Here is a 24776-nt window from a genome sequence, read left to right as displayed (position 1 = left end):
AATTCTCTGTTCCCTAAAAGTCTCTTGCGGGCGAGGGCCTAGGAAATGGACCCTCCCAGTCTTTATCAATAATCTTCACTCAGCATCATCGTCAATCAAATAGGAATATTTTTATTCAACATTTACTGAGCACTTACTACACACCAGGCACTGGGTGAAGCACTTCACCTACATTATTTTGACGAACCCTCAAAACAGCTCTTTAAAACAACCCCATCCCCATTTAGCAGATGAGGAAACCAAAGTTGGAAAGGTGAAGTAACGTGTCCAGGCTAAGAAAGGGTGGTTTTGACTCTCTCAGGGCCACATTAGATCATTCCGCATTCCCATGTGGCCCTGGTGCAGACAGTGGGACGAAGCCCCATGGTGGGGAATCTGGTAATACCTAGCAAAATCACATGGACACCTGCTTACACTCTCCCTTCAATCCAGAACAATCTCAATTCTAAAAGGGTATAATGGCAAAAATACACAATGACACACACACGAGGCTCTTCCTGCAGCTGCGTGTGTGAGGACACAGGGTGAGTAAAAGACAGCCACACTCCGTGCAACAGACTGCCAGACAGCTAGAAAGACAGCAACTTTGGGCACTCCTGTGGACAATCTCGAGGACGTGTTCTGAGTGTGCGGAGTATGCTTCCATGTTAGAAACTGGGGGTACAAACCCACTGGCTTATATTTCAAAAAGAAATCGTGCAGGGAAAAACCCCAAGGCTTACAGAAATAGCCACAGGGAAGGAAAAGGACGGGGAGGTGGCAGCACGGGTGGAAGCCAAACTGGTTCCTCAGTGAACCTCAGACCTTGTAAATGTCTGACTTAATTAAGAAGCAAGAGGAGCGGAGCAGCTACGTGCAGCAGGAAATGTGTTGCCTGTATTGCTTTCTCTTCAAAAGAACCAACAGCAGAACTGGAACCCGAACCTCATAGAGGCAGGATCCAACTGCTTTCAGAACAGGGAGGAAAAGGAAGATGCTGAACCACCCCTGGGTGTGCACTTGGCCAAATCCAACTGCAGAGGACTCTAGGAACCAACCACCTGACGTCTTCAACCAGTATGGGTGGGTGGGGGGAGTAACAAAAACAAAACCACCAGAGAGACAGACAGACAGATGGCTTGAGTGGGCACGGGTGGGTGTGGTGGGCACAGCCACCAACTGTGGTCATCTCTGGACAGAAGGATCCAGGGTGACAAGGTGATTTTGCCTCTTTTGTGTTTCCCAGGTTGTTTCACTATCATTTCTCCCACAATTATGATTTAGAAAATTAGAGCCTACATGAACTGAAAGACTGGCCCAGTGAGAGTCAGAGGTGTGCCCGGAGCCATGAGCTGCTGGTAGCCACACCTCTTCCTCCCCACGCAGGCTTCCACCGCCTTTCAGTCCTGGAGACTTACTAAGCATCTGCTAAGTCAACTCCACGTAACCACTACATCATCACACTTAGGAAATGCAATACTGAAAAAATCACTTTCTCATGAACAGTCCATATTCAGATTTCTAACACTGTCTTTTCCAACCCAGGAGTGTATAATAACATCATGCAGCCAGGTGTGGCAGCACATTCCTGTAACCCAGCGACTGGGAAGGCTGAAGCAGGAGGATCGCAAGTTCAAGGTCAGCCTGGGCAACTTGGCGAGACCCTGTGTCAAAATACTAAGGGCTGGGGATGTGGCTCCGTGGTTAGTTGCCCCTAGTCCAATCCCCACACCTCAGACACCCATACAGCTCATTCACCTGCCACATGTCCCCCAGACTCCTCAACTGCAACAGCACCCCTGCCTTTCACTGACTCATTAAGACTTAATGGTTTCGCTTCTCAAGAGTGTGAGTATCTCGAGGAACACCCACATGCCACACTGAGGGGGTCAGGTTCCCTCTGCCAGGATACGACCTAGGATGGTGTGTGTGCAGGGCCCCTGGTGGGAGGGACCAGGGTGGCCTGGCCTGGGTGGGCAAGGACCTGCAGTGAGCAGTGCCCCAGCTCTGACACTGTAAGGGGACCTTTCCTCTCTGCAATGATTAGGTAACAGGAGGTGGAACATCGAGATGCGGGAACATGGCCTCCTAAGACACCTCGGCGCTTCCACTGACACGCCTCCTCTGCACCAATAGTTGCCTTGATGGCACAAAGGATGGTTTTCTATCATCCCTCCCCTCCACTGCACGGCTGGGAACTCTTCAGGAAGGAACAGGCTCCCCACCACTTTTAAGTGTCACCAGGATAGATATACATTGTTTTTTTGAATAATAACCCTATGCCAAGTTCCTGAGACCTTATGCCAGGTTGCTGCGTGCCCAGAGTGAAGGGGGACTGGATGAGGTGCTGTTCCAGCACCACTCACCCAGAGGGACCTCGGGGACTACCTGCTTCACTCACCTCACAGGCGTGCCAACCACCCACAGTGTCTTCAGACAGCGCCCAGGTGCTCAGAGTAGGTGTTCGGAGTGTCCCCTACCTGAAGGAGCAGGATCGGCCTTCCTACACCAGCAGTCAATGTCTTCAGGAAAGCTGATGGACTCTCACATCCAGCAAGCTTTTGTTAAGAAATGACTGATCTCTGATAGGATGAGTGATGGAGAACACTGCTCTGGACACTGGCTGACCCAATCTCCCTGGGTCCGGCTACTGGCAGCTGTGGCAAAGGCCCCTGGTCAACAGCACTACCCACTGCCTGCGCTCTCACCGAGCTCTGAGCCGACACTGCTGCAGGTGCTTCCTTCCATGCTCAGCCTAGCTGCCAGAGTGGGGAGGGAGGAGCCGAGAAGGAAGGCCGCTGGTCGGCAGCATCGAGTTGCCGCTGAGCCTCAGGGGTCAGCCACGCCAAGGCCACAGCACAGCCTCTCTGTCCGGGAGCTACTGTGGAGAGCAGGAGGCAGGGCATGCTCAAGAGTCCTCGGCCTGCGCACCTGTGTGACTCTGTGGGGAAGGAGGATGGGCAACCAGGTGGTGGGCAACACAAGCTGCTCTGCACTCTTCTCCCCACCACAACCCACGTGGCCCCCTGGGCAGGGGACCTCCTGGATGCTGCAGTCAGGTGCACCAGATCAACAGGAGCTGTGACCTGCGGAGACTCGCAAGGCTGCGGTTCAGAACTCCATCCATCCACAGCCCAGTTTCATCCCTCTAACCTAATTAGGGCAAAAGAATCGCTAAAGTCAGTTCTGAAAGACACTCACCGGCGAGGCCTTGAGGGCCCTGGGCTTGACAACTGGCTGCCTCCATGAGACCCAGGAGTACAGATGGAAGGCAGCCTGCTCAGGTGCCAGGCTGTCAGTTGGATTAAAATGACTCATTTATTTACCCAAGAACCTCGCAAAGCACTTTTACTAACAGGGAGAGGGGGCCTGCTGCCTCTCTGAGAAGGGACGCAGCAAACGCGCCTCTGACGCCTTCCCGGCCTGCCAAAAGTCATTACTGCCGTGTGTGGAAAGCCATCAGCAGGGTACAGGCCCCCGCTGTCCGGGTGACAGATTGGGCTGCGTAATCAGAGGAGGAAGGGGAGAGTACAGAAGCTGTCAGAGGCGAGAGAGCTTGGCTGGAGCCGCCAAAAAACTGGCAACATGAGTTAGTGTGACTGAGTAAACAGCGACCAATCTCCAGATGATCCTTCCATGAACACCAGCGAAACAGAATGCAAAGACCCACTGTACCCAAAGAGCACGCCCTGGGAAGAAGGAGAAGTCCAAGGTGGGAGGGACGCTGCACCGACACTCCCCGGAGGCCTCAGACGCAGCTCCTTTGTCTCCCGGATGCCTGGCATGGCGGAACTTCCCCAGGAGGAGAGGAAATTAGGAGCGGCACAGGCCTAAGTGTTCCAAGCAGAAAAATGCCAATGTGGCGGAGGGGCTGGAGCAAATCTGTGCAGGTGCCGGACAACCAAGAGCTGCCCACCTCCAGGGCTCTCCCTCCTAGGGAGGAGGTCACTGGGCTCCACTTCTCCAGGGGCAACCAAGGAAAGCCAAGGTGCCAAGAGAATGCCCGGTGTCAGTCAGACCCAGAGGGAACTCAGAAGTCAAGCCCCACTCTCTTGTACTCTTCCCTCTGCCAACCCCTCAGCATAACAGCCCTACAGACTGGGCTCCTTCCCTGGGCTTGGGCTGGGCACTTCCCTATACAGCAGGAAACCACTATTTTGCAGACAGTTCAATGTCTTACACCTGAGTTCTTCGCTCTCAGTTCCACTTGGGAAGCAGGCCTTGAACTTTCCAACGACTCCTTCCTACTCATCCTTAACTCTATTCTTAACCTTTTTTTTTTAGATCTAATTTCCAGGACACAAAATCACACCGCCTATGTGTGTCGGATTCTTCTCTTGGCAAAGTAAAGGGATCTCCTTCCCTGACCACCCTTCAGCACTGCCTGAGTTCCACCTCGCCACAGTTCAGCACATCCCACCGCCAGGCTACGAAGCCCAGGATGGTCCCAGGAGAGCTGCGTGGAGTTAGAGGCCCTTGCTTTAAGATGCTCCTCATTAACACCAACAACACACTGACCTTAACTGCTCCTGAAAGAGAGGAAAAGAGAACAAAGGAAGGCGCATTTGTGTGGTTCTCTCTCAACTTCCACATATGCAGACATTCTGTCTTCTCTGGCTTCATTAAAAGGGTTTTGGGATGATAAATTAAAATGGCCAAAGGTACAGTATGAAGGAGAGAAAATCCCGATGCAACAATTAACAACACGAGTCCCCTTTATCAGACAAAGCCAGTTCTCCATCTGCCTCGTCCTGACGCGGCCTCGTTCCTCATTAGCACCAAGGAGGTTCCTGGGGAGCCTTCAGATAGCCTGGCAAGCAACAGGCTGCTTAAAGGGATGCAGAGTGACAGTATCTCCCCCAGCCCAAGATGATCTACCACGGCATGTGTGTCTCACATATCCTGTGGCTCTCCGACACCAGAAGTGTCAAAGGAAAGCCGACAAATACAGCAGGAGTAGCAAGAACACAGAGTGAGCAAAGAGCACAGCACCACCAGAACCCGGGTTCGCCCAGCTTGGGAATGCACAAGGAGCCCCCCTCAGCACTCTCCAGTAACCTCTGCAGGGCCCGGGGCAGCGCAGGCTGTGGCGGAAGGTGTGTGCACCGGAAGTGACACAGACATCGGGGACCTCAACTGCAGGCTTTAGGAAATCAGGCTGTGGGCAGGGAGTCTGCTATGCACTCCTCACCAGGCCTGCAGGGGGTTGGGGCTTGTGCTCTGCCAAGACAAGGGCAGTCTTTGTCTGGCTGATATCGCTTGAGTGCAGATATCAGCCAGAAGAACAAGGAAAGTGATCATTTGACCTAGTGAGAAATTATATTTCGGAAAGATCTTCTCTTCCTCATAGAACTACTAAAAAAACAAAAAGCAAAAACAGCTTCAGGGCTGGGGCTACGGCTCAGTGGTAGACCACTTGCCTGGCATGTGTGAGGCGCTGTGTTTGATTCTCAGCACCACACATAAGTAAATTAATTAGATAAAGATCCAACAACTAAAAAAACAACAAAACAAAACAGCTTCGGATACCCAAGCTTCCCTTGAGAACTATGCTTGCCCGCATCTGTAAAGCAAGGCACTGTGCCTACTGGGAGTCACCAATTTCCCAGGGACAATTCAGGAACTTGATGGTCCAGGAGAAAACTGTTGGTGGCTCCACCCAAATTTCCACACCAAGGTTCCTATTGCTTTCTGTTCCAGAGAAACTATCTTAACAGTGAGCATGCTGTGGCCAAGCGTGCCTGCTTAGATGGCAGCAGGTGCTAGTGGTCCCTGACACCCGCTCCCGGCCCCACCTACCCACCCGGCCAACCACAGCATGTGTCTGCTCTGTGTGCGACTCCAGGATGGAATGAGGACGCACAGCACGTCTCCATGGAGCCCGTGACCTGGCAACACCTGGCCACATGTGCCAGACAAGTGCAGCCGATGTGGGAGGCCCTGGGGACAGCAGGGCACCCAGGACCCTCTTCCTGAGGAGGCGAAACAGGCTCAGTCCAGGTCAGGCTCAGTCTAAGAGCACCCAAGGCCTGAGGTACCTTCGGGGGACTTAAAGAGGTGGGGTGGAGTGCAAGGGGCGAGGGGATGAGGTAGCTGGGGGCCGGCCCTGGGACACCACCACTGCTGCATGACGTGGATGCTGACGGTGTCCTCAACAGATCATTGGTTCTGGACCTCTGACATTTCGGGAGGCCTGTTGGTTGTTTATTACGGTGCTAGGAAGGAACCTTGTACCACTGAGCCACACCCCAGCCTGATGCTGGCTTAGGAACAAATGCAGGTGTCTGCCTGGGGGGCTGGCTGAAGGAAGGGCCACTGGGGCAGTTCCAGCCGTCCTCCTAAGCATGTGTGAGGAGCTTCTCGGCTCTGAATGCGGCACACAGCAAGCCTCTGCCACGCACGTGAGAATAGCATGCACCAAGTCAGTTTCCAGGAAGGGCTCCTTCTAAACAGCAGAACAAATTCACACCTGAGGAAACAAAGCTGCACTCAACCCAGGCTTTAAAGAGAAAATGACCTCTACTACCTTTAAAACTGGACAAGCAGTAGGAGCTCCTAAAAAGAAGTACAGGAAGCAAGGGGACCAGCTCCGAGCCTGCTGCAAGCAGCACGTGCTCGCGGGCACACCACGCACCGCAGTCTCTCACCACACACTCAGGACTTCCCCACAGCCACATGGGGTCCAGTTATGTCATCCAGAGGCATGAGCAGAGAGGGTATCTCATCTTGGGGAGTGAGTCCCCACAGAGGGGGGATCATTCAAGGTGTGGTTCTCAATCTTGAGAGAGCACAAGTGATCAAAAAGGCCCATGCTATGCAGGGCCCACAGCACATGACTGAGGCCCAGTAAGCGGGTCCTACAGACCACGGGCGAACACCAGTTCTAGCCAACTGCCAATGAAAGCTGTCCCAGAGCATCTACTTCCTTTCAGAGGCGAGCAGAGGCAAGCACAGTCATTTTTGCTGTGGGCAGACTTTCTCAGCTCTAATGACTCCCGATAGCTGTAATTTACAAGTTTGTGGTGGAGAGAAATCACCACAATTCACACGTTCTCAGACTAACAGCTGCCACCATCACTGAGCAAGTCGCCAAGTCTCCTGCACGGCAGCAACCAGAGGTGTAGGAGATTAGCCACGCCGCAGCCCCAAGGAGCTGGCCACTATGCTGACTGTCATGAGGCTAAACACCACGGCCCCAGCACAGATACCCTCACACAAGCGCAGAGCGGCACGTACCGTGCAGAGGAGGATGCCCGTTCCGGAACGCGAGAATTCCTGGAACACTGCTGTTCTCTCCTGCAGAGACAAAGGGAGAAGGGCCTCGTCAACACCAAGGCATGTTCCACCAAGTAAGCTCAGACTTCTGTGAACTTCCCAACTTCCTACTGCTCTATTTTTAGGCGGAGAGTTCAGCAGGAGAAGCAGACAGCGAGCTGTACTCCAGGACCTGAGGCAGTGGCACCGGAGCGGGCTTTGGTGACAGCACACCTCAGGAAGCCCATGCCCGGGGCATATCCTTCAATGCTGACAACAACCCTGTGAAGTCCGAGCCTCACTCCATCTGCAGATGGACAAGTGAGGCAGGGGAAGTTGTGAAACCTGCCAGAGGGGGGGACAGGGGGGCCAAGTATGAACCAGAGGCTGTGAAGGAGGGCCGGTGCTTAGGTCTTCACAGGGACAGGCCACTGTCCACTTTACTGTGCTATGATTTCTATTAAAAAAATCTACATGATTTTTACCAGTTACATTGTAGAATCAAACTCAGCAATGTTCCTGAAAGCCAGAGAAACGTCTTAAAGACTGAACAGACTGGACAAATGTATGTAGGTCTGGGGAAGGGACAAAGTCACCAGGATGGTGTTGGTCACGCCACCGCGCAGCCTCTCCTTCCAACAGAAACCGCCTCTGGTGCTCACAGGCTTGTCTGGGACGTCAACCATCCAGGGAGGCTACTCAGGGGTCGTGGGTAGGGGCCAGAAAGATGGAACTGGGACCATTTCAGCTCAGTCTGGATCAAGACGTCAACCCTGATGCTTACAAAAAGAGAGGCAGGGTCACTACCTCCTGCCCTCTGCGTGGCTCACGGGAGGCTGTGAAGGCTAAATCCATAACAAAGCAACTTAAGTGAAACGTTAACAGTTACTAAGCTGCGTAAAAAGCTAAACTCCTCCTGAAAAAGAACAAGAGGATGGCCCTGGCCCTGCAAGGGCCTGTGTGCGCCAGCCGGCCATGCACCAGGCTGCCTCCGCCTCAGTGCTGCAGGGAGACAGTGAGCCAAGGTCCCACAGCCAGGAAATGAGGCAGGACCAGCACACAGCTGGTCCTCAGAGGGCACATGCCGCCTGTTACAGCGCAGGCCACGCAGTCTGCACCCAACCAGAGGCCTCCCGGCGCATCTGCAGCTCCTCATCAGCTCAGACCCGGCCTGCAGAACCTCTCTGTGAAAACAGACCTGAAGACTAATGAAACCAGCAATCTCCACACAGAGCGCGGAAGATAAAAATCAACAGTTTATAAAACTCACAAAGCCTGGAAATTCAAGGACCTGTATATAATCTGGTAGCAATAAGCTGGGCCCACAGGTGACCCTGAATAAGGCAACTGTTCTGAGCCTCCATTTCCTGAGCTATGAAAACAAAGAGGACAGCCTTGTTTAAGACCACGTCAGACTGTCTGCGTCTCCTACAGCGTGGAGAGCCGCTCTGGTTCAGTGGTGCTGGGGCGTCACCCAGGAGTGCTCCCCACTGGGCCGCCCCACCTGCAGGTCGTCCCCAGCACTCTGGTTCGGCTCGGGCTTCCCTCTGCCCTTTTGATTCCCGATGCTCCTGGCAAGCTTGCTCCCACCGAGGACAGGCCCGCCCCTGCTCCTTCCCCAGCTCCAGCCAGCACGCTCTCCCCTCCTCTGCCCTGACCCCGAGGTGGGCCAGGGAGGGCCAGAACCAGACGTGTAGGACTAAACATCTAAGACGAGGAAGATGGGGCACTCTTCTTCCCGAGCGTGAATCCTGCTTTCTGAGACTGGCCGGAGCCCTGTGGTGTGCTGGACCCTCCCAACCCGGCGTCCAGCGTGCGGCGCTGCGTCTTGTTGACAATGGCAGCAGCCGTGCTCAGCAGTGCCATATGGGATCCACAGTTTAGCTCCATTAATGCTCTTAATTTGAAGACATCAAGCCCTAATTACACACTGGGTACTAAAAAGGCAAAACCCTTCCCTGGTGCCAGCTACTTAGTGGCACTCTGTTGCCGTAACAGCTGGCTGAGGAAGACGTGGGCCAAGCTGGGCCGGGAGCTCTCTCAGGTGGAAGGACGGGCTCCGGGACCTTCGCCCATGCCCACCCTTCTGCTGTGGGCAGGGCACGCTTACCTCCTGCACCATGTCACCGTGCAGCCGCAGGAAGGCCAGCTGCGGGGAGGCGGAGGCCGACTGCCCGGAGGCCCAGGTCTGCAGGTGGTTCCGCAGGGTCTGCTGGAAGAGGTGGTAGTGAAACTCCACCAGCTCGCAGCTCGAGAAGAAGACGATCACCTTCTGGTCCTGCTCCAGCTGCACCAGCACGGGGGAGAAGCACAGGTTCAAGGCGTTCAGGGACAAGCACGCTCTAAAGCACACGCACACGCCGGCCGAGCGGGCGACACAGCTTTCAATCACTAGAGAGAGAACAGCCACTCCACTCTTCGAAGGGAATGGCACAGATTCACCTCGACCGGAAAAGAAGTGCACGCTGGGGGCACAGCCGGCCCTCAGCTCCGGTCTTCCATCTGGTGGGGGCTCGGGCCCTGCAACACGACCCGCCGCAGCCCTTTTGAAGTTTCCTCCTGAGTCCTGCCCAGGGAAGCCAGCACGTGAAGCTGGTGGTGAACAGCACCAGCACCTGAGGCCCAGGAGCAGCCCGTCTCTGAGGCCAGGGCACTCCTGCTGCCAGTCCCAGGAAGGGGCTCAGCAGACCTCAACCCGAACACAACTGTCCTACCTCGGGCTCTTCACCACGATCCTGGAACCTCTAGCTGAACGGAGATGTGTTAAGCCTGTGTTCCGTGTGTGCACGCACACGCACGCGTGTCCCAACTCGCCATCAATGCCTGACGCAAACCACACCAGTGCCCCTTCCCCACACGGGCGCTCCTTCCCCACAGGGCCAGGTCTGGCCAGGCCTACCTTGCCCTTCTGGAGGAGGAAGGCTGCGAGGCAGACGAGCCGTAGTTTGCTGGGAACCAGTACCACATGCTGGTCAAGACTCTCTGGTATTGCAAAGCTGCCCAGCTTGTCAGCAGCTTGTGGAGTGACTTCCTGGGCCACTTGGCCCCTTGGGTCAGACTGGTCATGGCTTTTGTCCAGAACAGAAATACTGACTGGACTGTGCAAACTGATATCAGCTAGCCGTGTTACACCTTGGACAAAAAGTGAAAAGGACAACGGAAACTGGTCACACATTCATACCCCAAAACATCCGCCGAATCCCAGCAACTCAGGAGGCTGCGGCAGGAGGATCACAAGTTCAAGACCAGCCTCAGCAACTCAGTGAGGCCCTAAGTAACTAACTGCAACCCTGTCTCAAAAATAAAAAATAAAAAGGGCTGGAGATAACTAATTAAAATAAAGTTAAAAAATAAAAAAGGGGGTTGGAGATGTGGCTCAGTGGGTTCAATCCCTAGAACCACAAGAAAAATAAATAGGTTGAAGTCCCAGCACTGCTCTGTCCTAATGCCATTGGTGGGGCAGTCCACAGCCCAACGACCATACCTGTCGATGTGTTCTTAACTCTCCCCAGCAGATCATCCAGAAGGTGTTGGCAGATGTCTGCATCCACCGCCACACCCACCCAAGGGTTCCCTGGACAAGTAAACTTTAAAAACCTTAGGTCCAAACAGCACCACGGGCTCCTCTGCGACAGGCCTTCTTAGGACTTGAGCGTGCTAATACCCTGAATCTCCTAGGAGGGAAGGCTGGCAGTCCTTTCCTAAGCTCACTGGACCACAGAATGCTTTTTTTGTGGACTGACATTCCTCGGAACACCCTGGGGGCAGTGCTGAGGCCTCACTACGTAGCCGAGTCTGCTAAGTGGTACCATGTTTCCAAGCCTTAGTTCTCCCATCTGTAGAAGAGCTAAGAGTTTCTGTCCCACGATGGTAGGAGAGAGAAAGGAATTAAGGAATATGCATTTTCAGCTTGGAGAAAGAAGTAGGATGATCACACTCAAAGCCACACCTGGAGGGCTGGGGCGCTGCTCAGGGGCAGAGAACCCATGTGGCATGTGTCAGCCTGGGTTCCAGCACCACAGAGAGAGAGGAGCACCATTTTTAGCGCAGGGGCCCCACCCCTCTGATAGCAACTTCAGTGAAACCCTAGGAGATCGCGGGCCAGCGGCAGGCAGCCTTCCTCCCCAACCTACGATGACCCTGGGCCTGGTGGTTCCCACCCTTGCTCCAGGCCGTGTACCTGAAGAACGGTCTGAAAAGTGGTCTTCCAGGACACTCCTCCCCCCTCTAGGCTGGGCATCAGTGCCAGCAGACAAGTCCTCCTGGCCTCCCCAGGTCCAGGCTCCTCTTCAACGCACCTTCTGAGAGCGTGGCGGACAGCAGGACATTCTGTCGCTTCTGGCACTGGGCATTCACAGCATTGAGTATCACTGTGACATCCTTTTCAAAACCCAAGTCCAGGATTCTGTGATCACAAGGGAGGAATCCAACCTACGTGAGGAGCACTGCGACACCAGGGCCAGAGGCTGCCACTAGGAAGCAGCAGCAGCTCCCACCTCCAGGCAGCCGATGAGACTCACCTATCTGCTTCATCCAGAATCAGCCACTGCATTCGTCTAAAATGAATGTTCTTTGTGGATTTTATGTGATCCACCAGACGCCCAGGGGTTGAGATAAGGATATTTATTCCTTTGCGGAGCCTGTTTAAAATTATATATCATAAAAGAAAATGAATCAAACAGGGCTGTAACAACAGAAAACACAGGAAAGACAAAGGAGGCAGACTGACTTCACGTACAGTACCGATGTGCCATAGCCTGAAGTCATGGCAAAACACAGTGACAAGCCGGTAGAGAGACAGAACATGCCTATGAAGATCTGAAATCATAGTCAAGTCACTAAAGCTTCACTTTGAAGAGTCGTTAACAACATGACGCGGTGCCTGGTATCTGGCTCGTGGATGCTTGCTAGCATATTCCGTGGGAGGCAGCCAAGTTGCTCTTGAAGGCGTCAGTGATAGGAGCCTCTTAGCTGGGAGAGCTGCCCTGCTCGTGCCAATGAGCATTAACTGCTAGAATGTTTTACCCTTGAGGTAATTTCCACTAAAAGGGCCAAAACTTCGTCCCATAGACTATGCAGAATAAATCTCATTTCTCACTCCCTAACAACCATTATCCCACTATTCCAAAGACGTAACACAATTTTTAGCTAAGTATATTTTTTAGCTTTCCTTTCAGTAAAGTATGATATTATGCCCATGTTCTAGCAATAGAATAAAAGGATAAAGAAAGTATGCAAGTCAAATAAGCACCTTTGGAGAGAAGAGTTATGATCTTTTGTTACTGATGACAAGGAACTAGATATAGTGGCTGGAGTTGCAGCAACTGTCCTAGACTAAGAGGTAACCTTGAAAATGAAAGCTTTCTACTGACATACAAAAAGATGGAAGGCGCCTGGGTTCTGATACTGGAGCACCATGCCAGCCCTGGCCTGGCTCCACTGGACTTGCTGAATGTGAAAGAGGAATAAAACTTCTACACGTTTATGCTACCACTATTTTTATTGTTAATTGTTTTCGACTGCATCTAATTCTAACCACTACTTCAGGTATTAAGTTTCATATTTACTCTTCAGTTACAGACTACCTGCAGAGTGGGTATAACTACTAAAAGTTTTAAAAAATACGGTGCAATTTGGGATTTGCCTGTTAACCATTTTCTATGGAAACCCACTACAAGTTCCCATACAGGATTAGGAATTGATGTGTGCAGGTGAAAAGCACGTTGTTGCTAAGCATTATGTGAGCTTATCATCTCAATTTTGTAAACCAAACAACAGAGCCCCACCCCATGGGCTCAGTCTGTCCCAGCACTGGACCAGGTGGCACAGTTGGAGGCCAGGCTCTCCTCAGGTTCAGAATGGCAGGTCTTGCTGAAGAGAGACAGGACACACAGATGAACAACAAGCAAGCCTCCCCTACCTGGCCTTTTCTGATTTTCTCTTCTCTCCGCCCATCAACACTCCAGGTACAATCCAGGTGAATGGCTACAGACAGGTAACAGAACAAGTCAAAGCCCCACTTCCTGAACACACAGAAACTAAGTTTGTAGTCCCTAGGTAAGTTGGGGATGGGGACACAGGCTCCTTGCTATGTGGGGCGTCACGTGTAGATAGTTTTGGGGATTATAGCTACATAACTGGTTCTTATAGTGGAGGAAAGAATACAAATTTGAATAAGTCAAATATTTTTGGTGGGGGTGGGGATGTTAAAATAAAACCCAAGCAATACACCCTTCCCTATTTCCCAGTCCTGATAAAGGATGGGTCAAACGAGGAAGGACTTTGGTGGGCTGCAGGCACTGCCTCTGAAACCACTTCTGCCTCCTTAAACAGAGCCCGCGGTAGCCTGGTACTGCTCTCCACTGGGTGGCCTGAGGGTTGCACCTAGGAGTCCCTGTACATGGCTTGTAGTGACTACGATGAACAGGCTGTGGAACTTTAAGTTCCAACAAACACTAGTAATTTAGCTAAGCTATAAATCAATAGTTACTAAGGTTTCAATCAGTAAAAACCTACAAACTATACCTGCAGAAAGCTGAGCTATCCAGGGAAGAAACAAGAATAATTCCTTACCTCTTTGAAAATAAAGACTGGGTTATCTTAATCTTTCCTCAAAATGTCAGAAAAGAAGACAAGGCTGAACTCAAGGTTTTTCTTACCTTAAGCAGCTTCTGGACAGTGTCAAAGCTCTGCAGGGCCAGCTGCAAAAATTAAACATCATACTTAATGAGCACCCCCCCCCCAAGTTTTTTTTTAAGATAATGTAAATTGAAGATCCACATGTGGACCTCAAATTAAGACTTAGGGGGAAAAAAGTCCTTTACAGACTCTACTCTGAAGACAGACCTTGTTCCCAGGCTGGCTTGGTGACCTGCTGTCTGGGGGTGAGATAAAGAGCACATGGACTTCCCGCCACAGGCAAACCTAGTTCTGTGCTCCCTCTGCTGGCCCAAGCTCCCAGAGCCACACGAGATGGAAGGAAAGTCAACCACGTCAACCTTGAATTTCGTCTCCTCAGAGAAAGGTGGTGTGTAGGAAGTGGTTGACCAGAATGTGGTGGTCACATCCCAAACCTAGGAACTTTACTTGAGGTGACTGCTGTGTCCTAGGACTGGGTTGGAAATCTGAAAACACAGGTGACCATCCCCAAGTTCGCAAAGAAAACCAAACCAGCAGGCCCAGTGGAACCAGAGACAGGAAGAAGGAGTATGTATCATGTCCACCAAGACGGGCTCTCCAGAATCCCACCATGCAAGGACACACACACACACACACACACACACACACACACACGCACACACACGCCTCCACGCTGAGTATTCGTGAAGCAGCCTAAGGAAGCAGCCAGTTGGCTGCTGTAAAATTTAAGTAGTCTCTGTGCTCCTTCCCCAGGCCAGGCTGGTGAGTGGAACAGGAGGCTGCAGCCGGGTGAAACTCCCATCTCCACCATCAGGTTTCTGCAGGAAGTGACTGTCTTTGACACAGGAAATGGAGGGCCTAATTTGAAACTGCCTCTGTAGGCAAATGCATACCCTATGTCAGATAGAAGATGGGCCCACCCAAACAAGACAACACTGCTGCCTGATGTCCAGTGAAATTCTAGGAGTGGTAGCTTCTTAAAAAAAGGTTCATTTTTCAGAGTTGTTTTTGTTTTTTAATTAGTTGCTTATAAATATGTGATTCTTTTAATTCCCTTTAAAAGGACAGAAATTTAATAGTGCCGTTACTTTTTAGACAACAGGGAAATGCTTTCCCATATTTAACTTCTGATTTTCTAAGAGTACTTGAATTTTTCTCCTTGATAGGAACCAGAAGGATGGTCCTTGCGCAGGGGAGTGAAGTGTGCAGTGGTCAGCATGGTAGAAGAAAATCATAAAACTACCCTTGTCAAGAGTCTATTACTAAACAAACATAGGAAACACTCACAAAATGACTAAGCCACTCACCTCTCTCGTTGGCACCAGAATCAGAGCATAGGGGCCGTCACTGCGCTGTAGACAGAGGAAAGAGACGCCATAAGTGGGACCAATGAAGGTCAGACTCCAGATGGCCTCCCGAAAGACACAAGAAGCACCCTCATGGGAGACAGGGATATGCGTGTCCCCCAACCCTGCTACCATAGGACACCATGCTAGCAGGCCATGGTCCTGGCCCATATACTCAGACTAGACAAAGGAACAGAGGTGAAGCATGGGAAGGCAGAGGCAAAATCACCTTTATTATATCTTTGGTCCACCACAGGACAGTTGGAATCTGGGGGGTCCCAGAAGGTCACAGGCCAAATCATTTTACAATGAATGTCAAGAGACCACACTAAGTGCTCCATAAAGTAGGCGAATTAAATTGGGGTTTGGAAACTTCCTATATACACTTCAGCCTTTAACAGAAGGCCCTGCTGGTGGTGGTGAATGACCTGTGAACACCAGGGGCCACCTCTAGGCCCCAGGTCTCCAGCCTCGCAGGCACGCTGGCTGAGAGAGACGTCACCCGTGCCTCCTGGGTAACACAGGATGACTTTGAGACACAGAGGGCTGGGCATGGAGTAGCAGCAGAGCGCATGCCCAGCATGCACAAGACTCTGGGTTCAATCCCCAGCACCCCCCCAAGTACACTTGGACCCAGGACTGGAGCAGAGCTGCCCACACCAACCACCTGATGCACACACACTCCACCTTATCCTGCCTCAGCTCCCAGTCTGAGGTGCGAGCTGGGAAAAACTGCGGCCTCATTCTCACTCCCGAGCCCTGACTTTCCAGCCCCATGTGAAGGGAAAACCCCCTGGCAGAACTTCTGCAGTTTGTGAGTGAACAGACTTCAGACAGGAGCGCCGCGATGCCCACTTCCACTCCTGAGTGTGCCAGGGAAACACCGGGCACGTGCAGGGATGCTCCTGCTGTGAAGCACTCCATGGACAAACTCAGCCTCCCAGAGGAGGAAGCTCCTTGCTCACCCGCCCCAGAGAGCCAGCTCAGCAGTCTGCAGTCCTTCCTGCTGGTTATGCAGAGATACACAGGTTGCCATTTATGAAACTTGAGTTTTCACAGACATGCTGCTTTGTAACCTGTGCTTCTTCATTACCCTGGCCAGATACGGCTCAATTCACAACAGCAACTTAAAAAACATCCCTTCCAGTGGCTACCCGGCATTCTATCTCCAGGAAGGACTGTGTGCAGTTCTGCTTTAATCCATTTTTACTTTTTTTTTAACCCACTCATTTTCAAACTTTCTAAAAAAAATTGTAAAAAGAGTATAAGAAATTCCCATATCCTCCCAGTTTCCCATTATCAAAACCCCAGTATAGTTATGAAAACCAGGAAGTTAACACTGATCCAGCGCTATCAATTACTCTACCGACCCTATTCAATTCCATCAACTGACCTTAAAAGTCCTTTTTCCAGCCTGGACTGCAGTCCAGGACCACAGGTTTTCTGTAGTCCCATCTCCTTCATCTTTCCACCTGGGACAGTTCTTTAATATTTGTTCTCATGACCTTAACCCTTCTGAAGATTATTGGTCAGTTATTTTATAGGATGTCCCTCAATATAGGTTTGTCTGGTGCTGCTTCCCTGTGATTGAATTCAGGCTATGCATTTTTGGCAAACCCAGAGAAGTGACCTGTCCTCAGGTGGCACTTGAGGACGACACTCCTGGTCGCCTGGGCTTCCTGCTGCAGTTACTGACTCCCCTTCACCAAGAGGCACCTCGTGGATACCCAAAGACTATGTGAAGTCCCACTTCTCACCACACACTACCCCTCATTTTAGCCTCCACGCAACTCACGCCTGAAACAGCCTTCTGTGGCATCTGCCAGATGGTGACTTTCTACTTCATCACACTGCATTTATCCACTGGAATTCTTCTGCAAGGAAAGGTTTTTCCTTTTCTCCCATTTATTTATTCACTCAATAATTTACTGGTCTCCAACTGGACACACAGATATTCATCTTAGCCCATGGAGTCCAGTGCAATACTATTATTATTACTGCTTCTCTTCTCTCTTGGAATCAGGAAGGCACAACGCATTTCTGATTCTGCATGTCCAAGCTGAGAGAAAGCCACTGCTTATTCTTTTCCATTCCTATTTCTGGTCTCACCACTTCCTGTAAAACGAGAGTGACTGGGGCTGCATCCGTGGTACCCTGGGCTGGGATCAGAGTTGAAGCCTATGCCCATGGATCAGAGCAGTGAACTGGGCTCCACGGGAACCCTCAGTGGCCCCCCTGGCCAAGCACTAAGAGTCTCACAACTAAAGAGGAATTCTAGGCAATGTTCACCGTGTGAGAGCCAGGTTGCACGCTGGCTGACTGGGTGCTTATGGTCACACCAGTGCCAACAAGCTGCCACTGTAAACATGATGCACAGCCTTTGGTCCAAAGTAACAAGGCCCCAGAACTTGGAATAGAGGCTGAAGCACAACTCTGCACAATTTACAACCCTCAAGATCAGAGCAGAGGCAGATAGCTGCAAATGAGTAAACATTCTGAGATGTTTACTGAGTGACGATCCTGCAGAAGGGTGAATGCTGGTACAGTGAAAGACACGGAAGAAGGTTCCAGCACTGAGCCTTCCCCAGGAAACCAGGGCATGGCACGCACTGAAGCCCTGGAGCCAAGAAGAAGTGACACAGAAGCAGGATCCCACCTCCCTTGCTGCACGGCCTTGGCTGTTCCTCCTCCCTCAGCGTCTGTCTGTGGCCTGGGCCAACAGTAATGCCAGCACAGGGTGGGCAGAGGGCAGCGAGAGCCTCGGAAGGTGAGGCGTGTGAGGCACACGCAGACGCCCCGGCACACAAGCCCCCTGTCATACTTACAAGGTAGACTCGGAAGGACACTGTTCCACTCCATGCTTGGCAGTCTTTAGACAGGACTTTGGTATAACAGAGGAGGTGAGGACACAGCGCTAGCTGAAAACAGACTCAATGTGACTCGTGCACAGGCACCGAGGACAAGAGCAGAGAAACACAATCACACTCACCTGTATTTTTGACTTCATTGCTTGAAGGGACTGGACCACAGGGATAAAATAGGCCAGAGTTTTACCTTTGAAAAGAGCACAAGAGCATTTAAAGGGGAGACAGGCTTTGCTGTCACTGGTAGCTGGGAGAAGGTCAACTGCGCGTCGTACAACTAAGAGCAGACAAGCAACTCACCTATCTGCCACGATTCCTGATTTTACTCTGCAAATTTAGTACTTCTAAAAAAGTCTGAAGCTTCATCTCCTTTATCTAGTCAGCAAGGGAGGTTAAGGATGTTTCCCAAGTTACCCAAACACTCGACCTGATGGTTGTCTGCAGAAGTTTGACATTTCTCCTCGGGAGTCCTCCTCAACTCTCTGATGAGCTTCAGAGGCCAGTAATAAGCACTCTGCAGCGCTGCTGTGATCAGTGTGAGCCCTGGAGAAAGCCGCAGGGCAGAAGCTCTGGGTCCCCCACCTCCACAGGGCTGCACAGGCAGGAGTGGAGAACAGCCACCTACGGCACTGAAGGACACCAGGGGCAGAGGGGCAGTGCAGACAGACATGGTTCTGCCCCCAGGATCACAACTGGCATGCAAGCAGTGTGTGCTCAGGCTGGAACTCTGTTTTATACCAGAGGGAGAGAGTTGCTCACCCCCCGCAACTAGGGAAGATGGGGGGCTCTGGTCTGATGGTGGAACTTGGCCTCAAGGACCTAACAGCAGAGCCAGTCACTTCCTCATCACTGCTGACCACAGCACCATCCACTGTCCCCTTCCTTCATTCTGTCAGCAAATGTGGGGCTCTAATCAAATGCAAGCACAACCTCCTTCCCCCAAACAAGGAGAAACAGCCACCACCCCACAGATGCCCTCTCACAGAGCCACCACATGACCACGGTCCTGGGTCCACGGGGAACGCAGTCAGACGGACTGACCTGAGCCCGTCTGGGAGCGCACCAGGGCATCTCTGCCTTCCAGCAACACAGGAATACTTCGCTTCTGCACACTGGTGTCACCCAAAAGAGAAGAAAAGCCACGTCTGTAACATACTGCTGTCAGGTGTGCAGCAAGGTGCAGGGCACAGCACAGGAATCGCTCATACCCTGAGCTGTCTATCCACTGTCCCCTGAGAAGTTACTTAACATGCAAGGGAAGGTGCTGAGAGGCTGCTGATTATCAGGATAAAACCCTAGTAAATTTGCTGGAATTCGGCAGATAATGGCAAAGCAAGTCAGAGACTGAACACTATAGGTTCTTAAAAAACTGGACGGCATGACAACAAATCAAAGTTACCACAAAACACGCCACATGCTCTCTCGCCGTGGGTAACACAGACCTCAGACAGGTCAAAGCACAGGAAGGGTTCCATGCTCAAGAGTGAAGGGAAGCCTGCGAGCCACCCAACCAGCCAGCAGTGCCGTCCATGCTCCAAGCATCTGCAGACACTGAAGGAAGTGTCTGCATGTGCGTTTAAACCAACAACAAAGGAGTGCGGTCACCGAAATGTGGCTGATAAAACAAACTAAAAGGCGCCGGGGATGTGGCTCAGTGGTAAAGCACTTGCTTAGCATGCGTGAGGCCCTGGACTCAATCCCCAGCACTGCAAAAAAAGAAAAGAAAATCTGGTACTGGGGGTCCTTATTCTTTGATATTATTCTTTTTACTTATAGCAATAAAAAGCGACCACTACCAAAATGTGCAGAAGTACACATGCTCAAAATGAGGCAGCTCACTTCCCCCATACCTAATTCTATTTTCCAGAACTCATCATTGTAACACAAAAATTTTTCAGTTCCACATGATATCTAACCAAATACTTCGTTTGACCCTAGTATTTCTATTAAAAAATGAGGTGACCAAATTCTGTATTCAGGTCAACTCATTCTCAGGAAAGAACTGGCAACAGAAGATCTTCCAAATCAGATTCTCTTGAGGTTTGGAGTGGAAAACTGGATGGAAACCAAGGCTCTTCATTTGCCACGTAGGAACCTGAACAGCTAAGTGTGACACTAAGCCTTTTAGGGCCCACAACATGGCTCTGCCCTCCAAAGATGATGGGTTTCATCTAGCTGTTCCCACGTAGGCCCTGAGAAAGTTAAGAGGAGCCTAAACTCTTACCTGGTCATAGTGGACATTTTTAAGACTGTATTTATTGTGGAAATCTAAAAAAGAAGAGGAAAAATAAATACTTTATCTTTTTTATTAATACAAACATATTTAATGGAAATGACACAAAAAAGGAGAAAAACACTAGAACGACAGACTGCCAGGATCAAGTTCGACCCACCCAGTGGTTCTCAACTGGGAGGCGAGTCTGTAGCCCCCACATGTGACGATGCCTGGAGACATTTCTGGTTGCTACAGCTGGAGGGGGCGCTGCCAGCACCAGGTAGAGGCCCAGCATGCTGTTAAACATCGACAACGTGCAGCACAGTCCCCACAACAAATCACCTAGACCAAAATGCCCACATTGGTGAGGGGCAGAGACCCTGGGCTACTCTGTGGGTGAGAAAATGAACCTCTGTAAGCCACCTGAAGAAGGGCCGGGGAGTTGGGCCCACACGGCACAGGAAACCAAGACACTCCTCCTTAGCTTATTCACAGTGAGCCTAGGAATCATGTTCACGGTACCAAAAAAGGAGGAAAGTGGTTACTGTTTGTTAAAGACACACTGAAAGTCGTCTCTTCTGCCTTCATCCTCTGAAGCTACACATTCACAACAGCAAGAATGCTCCTTCCCTCTCCTGGGGCCACTGTGACGTCTGCCACCACCAATGGTTTTACCACATCTCTGTAGTAATTTGGAAGCTATTTCAAGTTCAGTAAGCACAGGCCTGGCCTCAGATTGCATCAGGTGGGCAAAGTCTCCAGGACTTAAAACAAGGGGAAAAGAGGATGGGGAGTGCACACGGGGCCAGGAGAGGGAGGACAGCAACCTCAGGATACCGCAGCCGTCCCAAGAGGCCACTGGGCAGTCTGAGTTCATTCAGGCAAGCAGGAGCAGAAGCAGACACTGAAGGAACACACTCAGGGTCAAGACAGACGCACAGGCAGCAGAGTACTCACGAGATGTGGGTGCAGGCCCAGCTCCTGGAAGGTCTCTGGAGCAAATACTTGTTCTCGAACCTGCTGTACCACAGGTCTGCAGAGGACAGACAAAGCCCAGGATCAGGGCCCATGCCAGCCAAGGGAAAGGCAGAACACAGGCGATTTCCTCCCATGCCTGAGGTACAGCTGCACCTGAACATACCTGTGGAGTTCCGGGATGTCAGGGTTATTTTTAAACAATGACGAAGTCTTGATGCATGGCTTCTCTTGCTTTCCATCTCCTGTGTTAACCCAATTCTTCTTTGGAGAAAATGTGTTTTGTGCATTCCCTCTAAAAGCCCTCTGTGTTTTTTCGGCACTAGATTTCTTGGCTGGCAGAAAGGACGTCTCTTTCTTCCGTTTTGCTGGGGGAGCCTCACTGGGTGCTTGGTGCTTTCTCTTGGTAGCCTTTGCTTGCTGTGTTATTCCCAAAAGGAAAGATCAAGAGGTGCATTAGCCCATGAAGACAGACCGCAGAGTGAAGCCTGACTGCCCACGGAATCACACCTCTTTCTGCAGGGATCATTACACCCCATATGCCAAGCCACAGTTCAGGATTTGCAACTAGATTCTTTCACTGCTTTTTCCAAAATGGAAAAAAAGAAAAAAAGTCTCAGCTCACTCATCTGCAAGACCTCACTGTGCATCCTGACCCTTAAACCACCTGGAGGAGGGTGAGGATTAGGAAGGGAGACACGCCTCCTGAGCTGATGTTAGCCAGCTAAGTCTGTGTACAGGGAAGGGAGAACCGCATGGTGAAGTGTGCCTGCTAACTGCCCCCACCCTCAAGATCCACCTGGACTGCAGGAACAGAGGGGCCAGGAAATGAACCTCTCCTCCAAGAAAGCACCTCAAACCCAGATGGGGAGGAAGTGCAACGCCCAGCCCAGCTTGTGCCCAGGAAGCGGGAACCTTCACTACTACTCTGCCCCAGTGCTTGGCTCTGTCACCCTCTCCCCTCAGGCTGCTCCTCCAGATTCAGATGGTCTGGAGACAGCTCTACTTGCTGTTCCCATTCCAAATGAGAGGCTGCTCCATCCGTCACTTGGATCACAATCGTTTCCAACCCTCCCTGCCTACTGGCGAGCACAGGCTAGCCACGGCTAGGTGCTTCCTGCCTGTTGCTTATTTCCATAACACGAATGTGATTAAATGCAGGATATCTGAACTTCCCCTAGGACCCCATTCGATTCCTCTATTGTCTTTTGCCTTTTTTCCAATTTACACAGAATGTAAGAGCATCCCTCGAGTAGCCAGTGCTTGTTATTCTGGAGTTTTGGAAAAGGTTATTTTCCTCTTGCCTGAAATTATGGCTTATGTGTGCACACTGACTTGCATCAGCCTTGACTCTCAATTTCAGGCTAACTTACCGATACAAATTACAGTTCTTTTTTTTGGGCAACCATAGCATTTCTTTACTTAAGAAATTCAACAAATATAATTTCAAGTATGTAATACTAATAATGTATGTGCTGGATTGCTTTACTTTGTAAATTTATTTTTACAAAGCCTCAAGTGTATGAATTTTAGGATCAAAGAAAGAAATGAAGTCAAGTTTCAGGTCTGTTGAGTCACTTGCAAGGTACTATGAAATTTGCTGACTTCACCTGATTTACACTCTCTGGAGCATAAAAAGGCGTGAAGGCCACTCCTACTATGCCTGGGACTCCTATCACACCTTCCAGAGCAGAAAGCCTTGCAACCTACTCTGCTCCTGACCAACCCCAGGACTAGGAAGCTCTTGTGGCAATCAGGAGAGATCTGCCTACTTGAGCATCGGCCTGCTGAGGGTGCGCTCTACAGCCCCGCAGGGCTCGGGTGTGCTCCCTTCCTCAAGCAGAGTGACCCTCTGTGACATACAACTCCCTCCTCCCTCTGTGAACTAAGTACTCCAAGTAGTAAACAAGCTTTAGACACCTTATCATCATTCCTACATCAACACCTCTCTAAAAGCAAGCACAATAATAGGCTTTCCACTGTTCCTAGGCTAAAAGTAAAAATCTGCAGTAAGATCCATGAAGCCTCCAGAACGTGGTCTCAGCCCATCTCAGCAGCTTCAGTCTTACCCTCTGCCATTCTGGCCTTTCTGATTCCCAGGACATGCTGTGCTCCTTCCCTCCTCCAGGCTTCGGCACCTGCTATTCCCACCTGGGGGACTCCAACCTGCCTGCTGGCTGGCTACAGTGTTCACCTGCTCCATCCTGGGACACACCTTTCCTGTTGGCCCCTCTGTACCACAATGGGCCAAAGTTCCTTGGTCCTGGCTCTCCAGTACCCTGACTCTCCTTTGTGGCACTCTGTACAACAACAAGCAAAGCACCTTGTCTGGTGACAGACAGCCCACTAAGATGTAAACTTCCAAAGGAAAGGGCCTAGCCTGCCCTGCACTGCCAGCCATGCATGGCCCACGCCTGACACAAAGTTAGCATTCAACAACACCTGTGAGGCAAATAAGTGATTGACACCGGATGGAATGTGCCCTTCACACAACTGGACACTGCTGCCATTTGCTAGCTCTTCTCCCCAGGGACCATAACATACCCACTCATTAGTTGTCAATTATCTTGATTCTGAAGATATAAAGTTCCACGATTAGCCAAGACCTTAGGAAGTCACAGACCAGTTGAAGAGAAGTGTAAAACCATAAATCCAAACCCATGTTGATACAATAGAGGACACCAACATAGCCTAAGGCAAAGGAAGGGAGGCAAGACATCAGGGACTCCTTCTGAAGTTGTGTTTGAGCAGAGGGAGCAGGGGCCTATCTGAGCTACTAAAATTAGCTGTGCAACATGAAGCTACTTCCCTGAATCTGCTCATGCACCTGTGAAAGGAGGAGACTATGGCAGGTGATCTATAGGGCCTGCCTAGCCCTAGGAGTCTGAGGTGCCACGTCTTTGATATTAACACTCTCTATATATAATCACTATATGCTAGGCAGTACACTAAGCACTCACACGATATCTCATTTATTAATACAGGCAATAGTATCACCTTGTTTTAAGATAAGAACACTCAGAAAGTGAGGTACTTTGTCTCAGGATCACTGAGGGAACCAGGCTTTGTGCTGGAATTATGATTCTACATCCTGATGCAATGCTATAATGGGCCTTATTAAATGTATTCTGCTTGGCTATAAAACATGTAATTTCATTTCTAGAAGGATATACACCAAAATGTTAAAAGTTATCTCTCAGTATGGCAATTATGGATGGGGTTTTATCTTCATTTCCAATTTCCTCAAACGAGTTTGTATTAACTTAATAATCAGAAAGCACTTGGAAAGAAAACATCCCATGCAGTGTTAGGACTAGCAGCATAACTTAAGATCCTTGCAAATCCAATGTATTGGCTGCCCATCCTGAATCCTGGCGGATCTGGTCAGCACAGCCCCTTGGAGACACACGGAAATGCAGATGCAGACAAGTCCATTGCTGATACCTGTCCCTGGCTCTCAATTAGTTCTATTCTGAAACAGTGGTTAAACCAATCATAAAACTA

At 50.7% G+C, this 24776-nt stretch overlaps 1 protein-coding gene across 3 annotated transcripts in view; it reads right to left on the bottom strand.

Moving 5' to 3' along the window:
* The window catches only part of Ddx31 (DEAD-box helicase 31), a 57707-nt gene that overhangs the window by 31184 nt on the left and 1747 nt on the right, over positions 1–24776 (bottom strand). For 2 of the 3 annotated variants that reach the window (XM_047524875.1, XM_047524876.1), the window contains exons 2-15: positions 21439–21692; positions 21255–21330; positions 20307–20350; positions 19124–19194; positions 18208–18272; positions 18044–18136; positions 15180–15224; positions 13893–13934; positions 13154–13218; positions 11754–11873; positions 11532–11638; positions 10133–10365; positions 9344–9520; positions 7216–7275 (exon numbers count right to left, since the gene is read on the bottom strand). In XM_047524875.1, the coding sequence (XP_047380831.1) occupies positions 7216–7275; positions 9344–9520; positions 10133–10365; positions 11532–11638; positions 11754–11873; positions 13154–13218; positions 13893–13934; positions 15180–15224; positions 18044–18136; positions 18208–18272; positions 19124–19194; positions 20307–20350; positions 21255–21330; positions 21439–21692 (1452 nt within the window). The remainder of the gene's footprint in view (positions 1–7215; positions 7276–9343; positions 9521–10132; positions 10366–11531; positions 11639–11753; positions 11874–13153; positions 13219–13892; positions 13935–15179; positions 15225–18043; positions 18137–18207; positions 18273–19123; positions 19195–20306; positions 20351–21254; positions 21331–21438; positions 21693–24776) is intronic. The other variant, XM_047524877.1, reaches the window with a different exon arrangement.

Source organism: Sciurus carolinensis, chromosome 14, assembly GCF_902686445.1.
Source record: "Sciurus carolinensis chromosome 14, mSciCar1.2, whole genome shotgun sequence".
NCBI lineage: Eukaryota > Metazoa > Chordata > Mammalia > Rodentia > Sciuridae > Sciurus > Sciurus carolinensis.
Note: the sequence above shows the minus strand (reverse complement) of the source record. Positions and strands in the feature narration are given on the sequence as shown.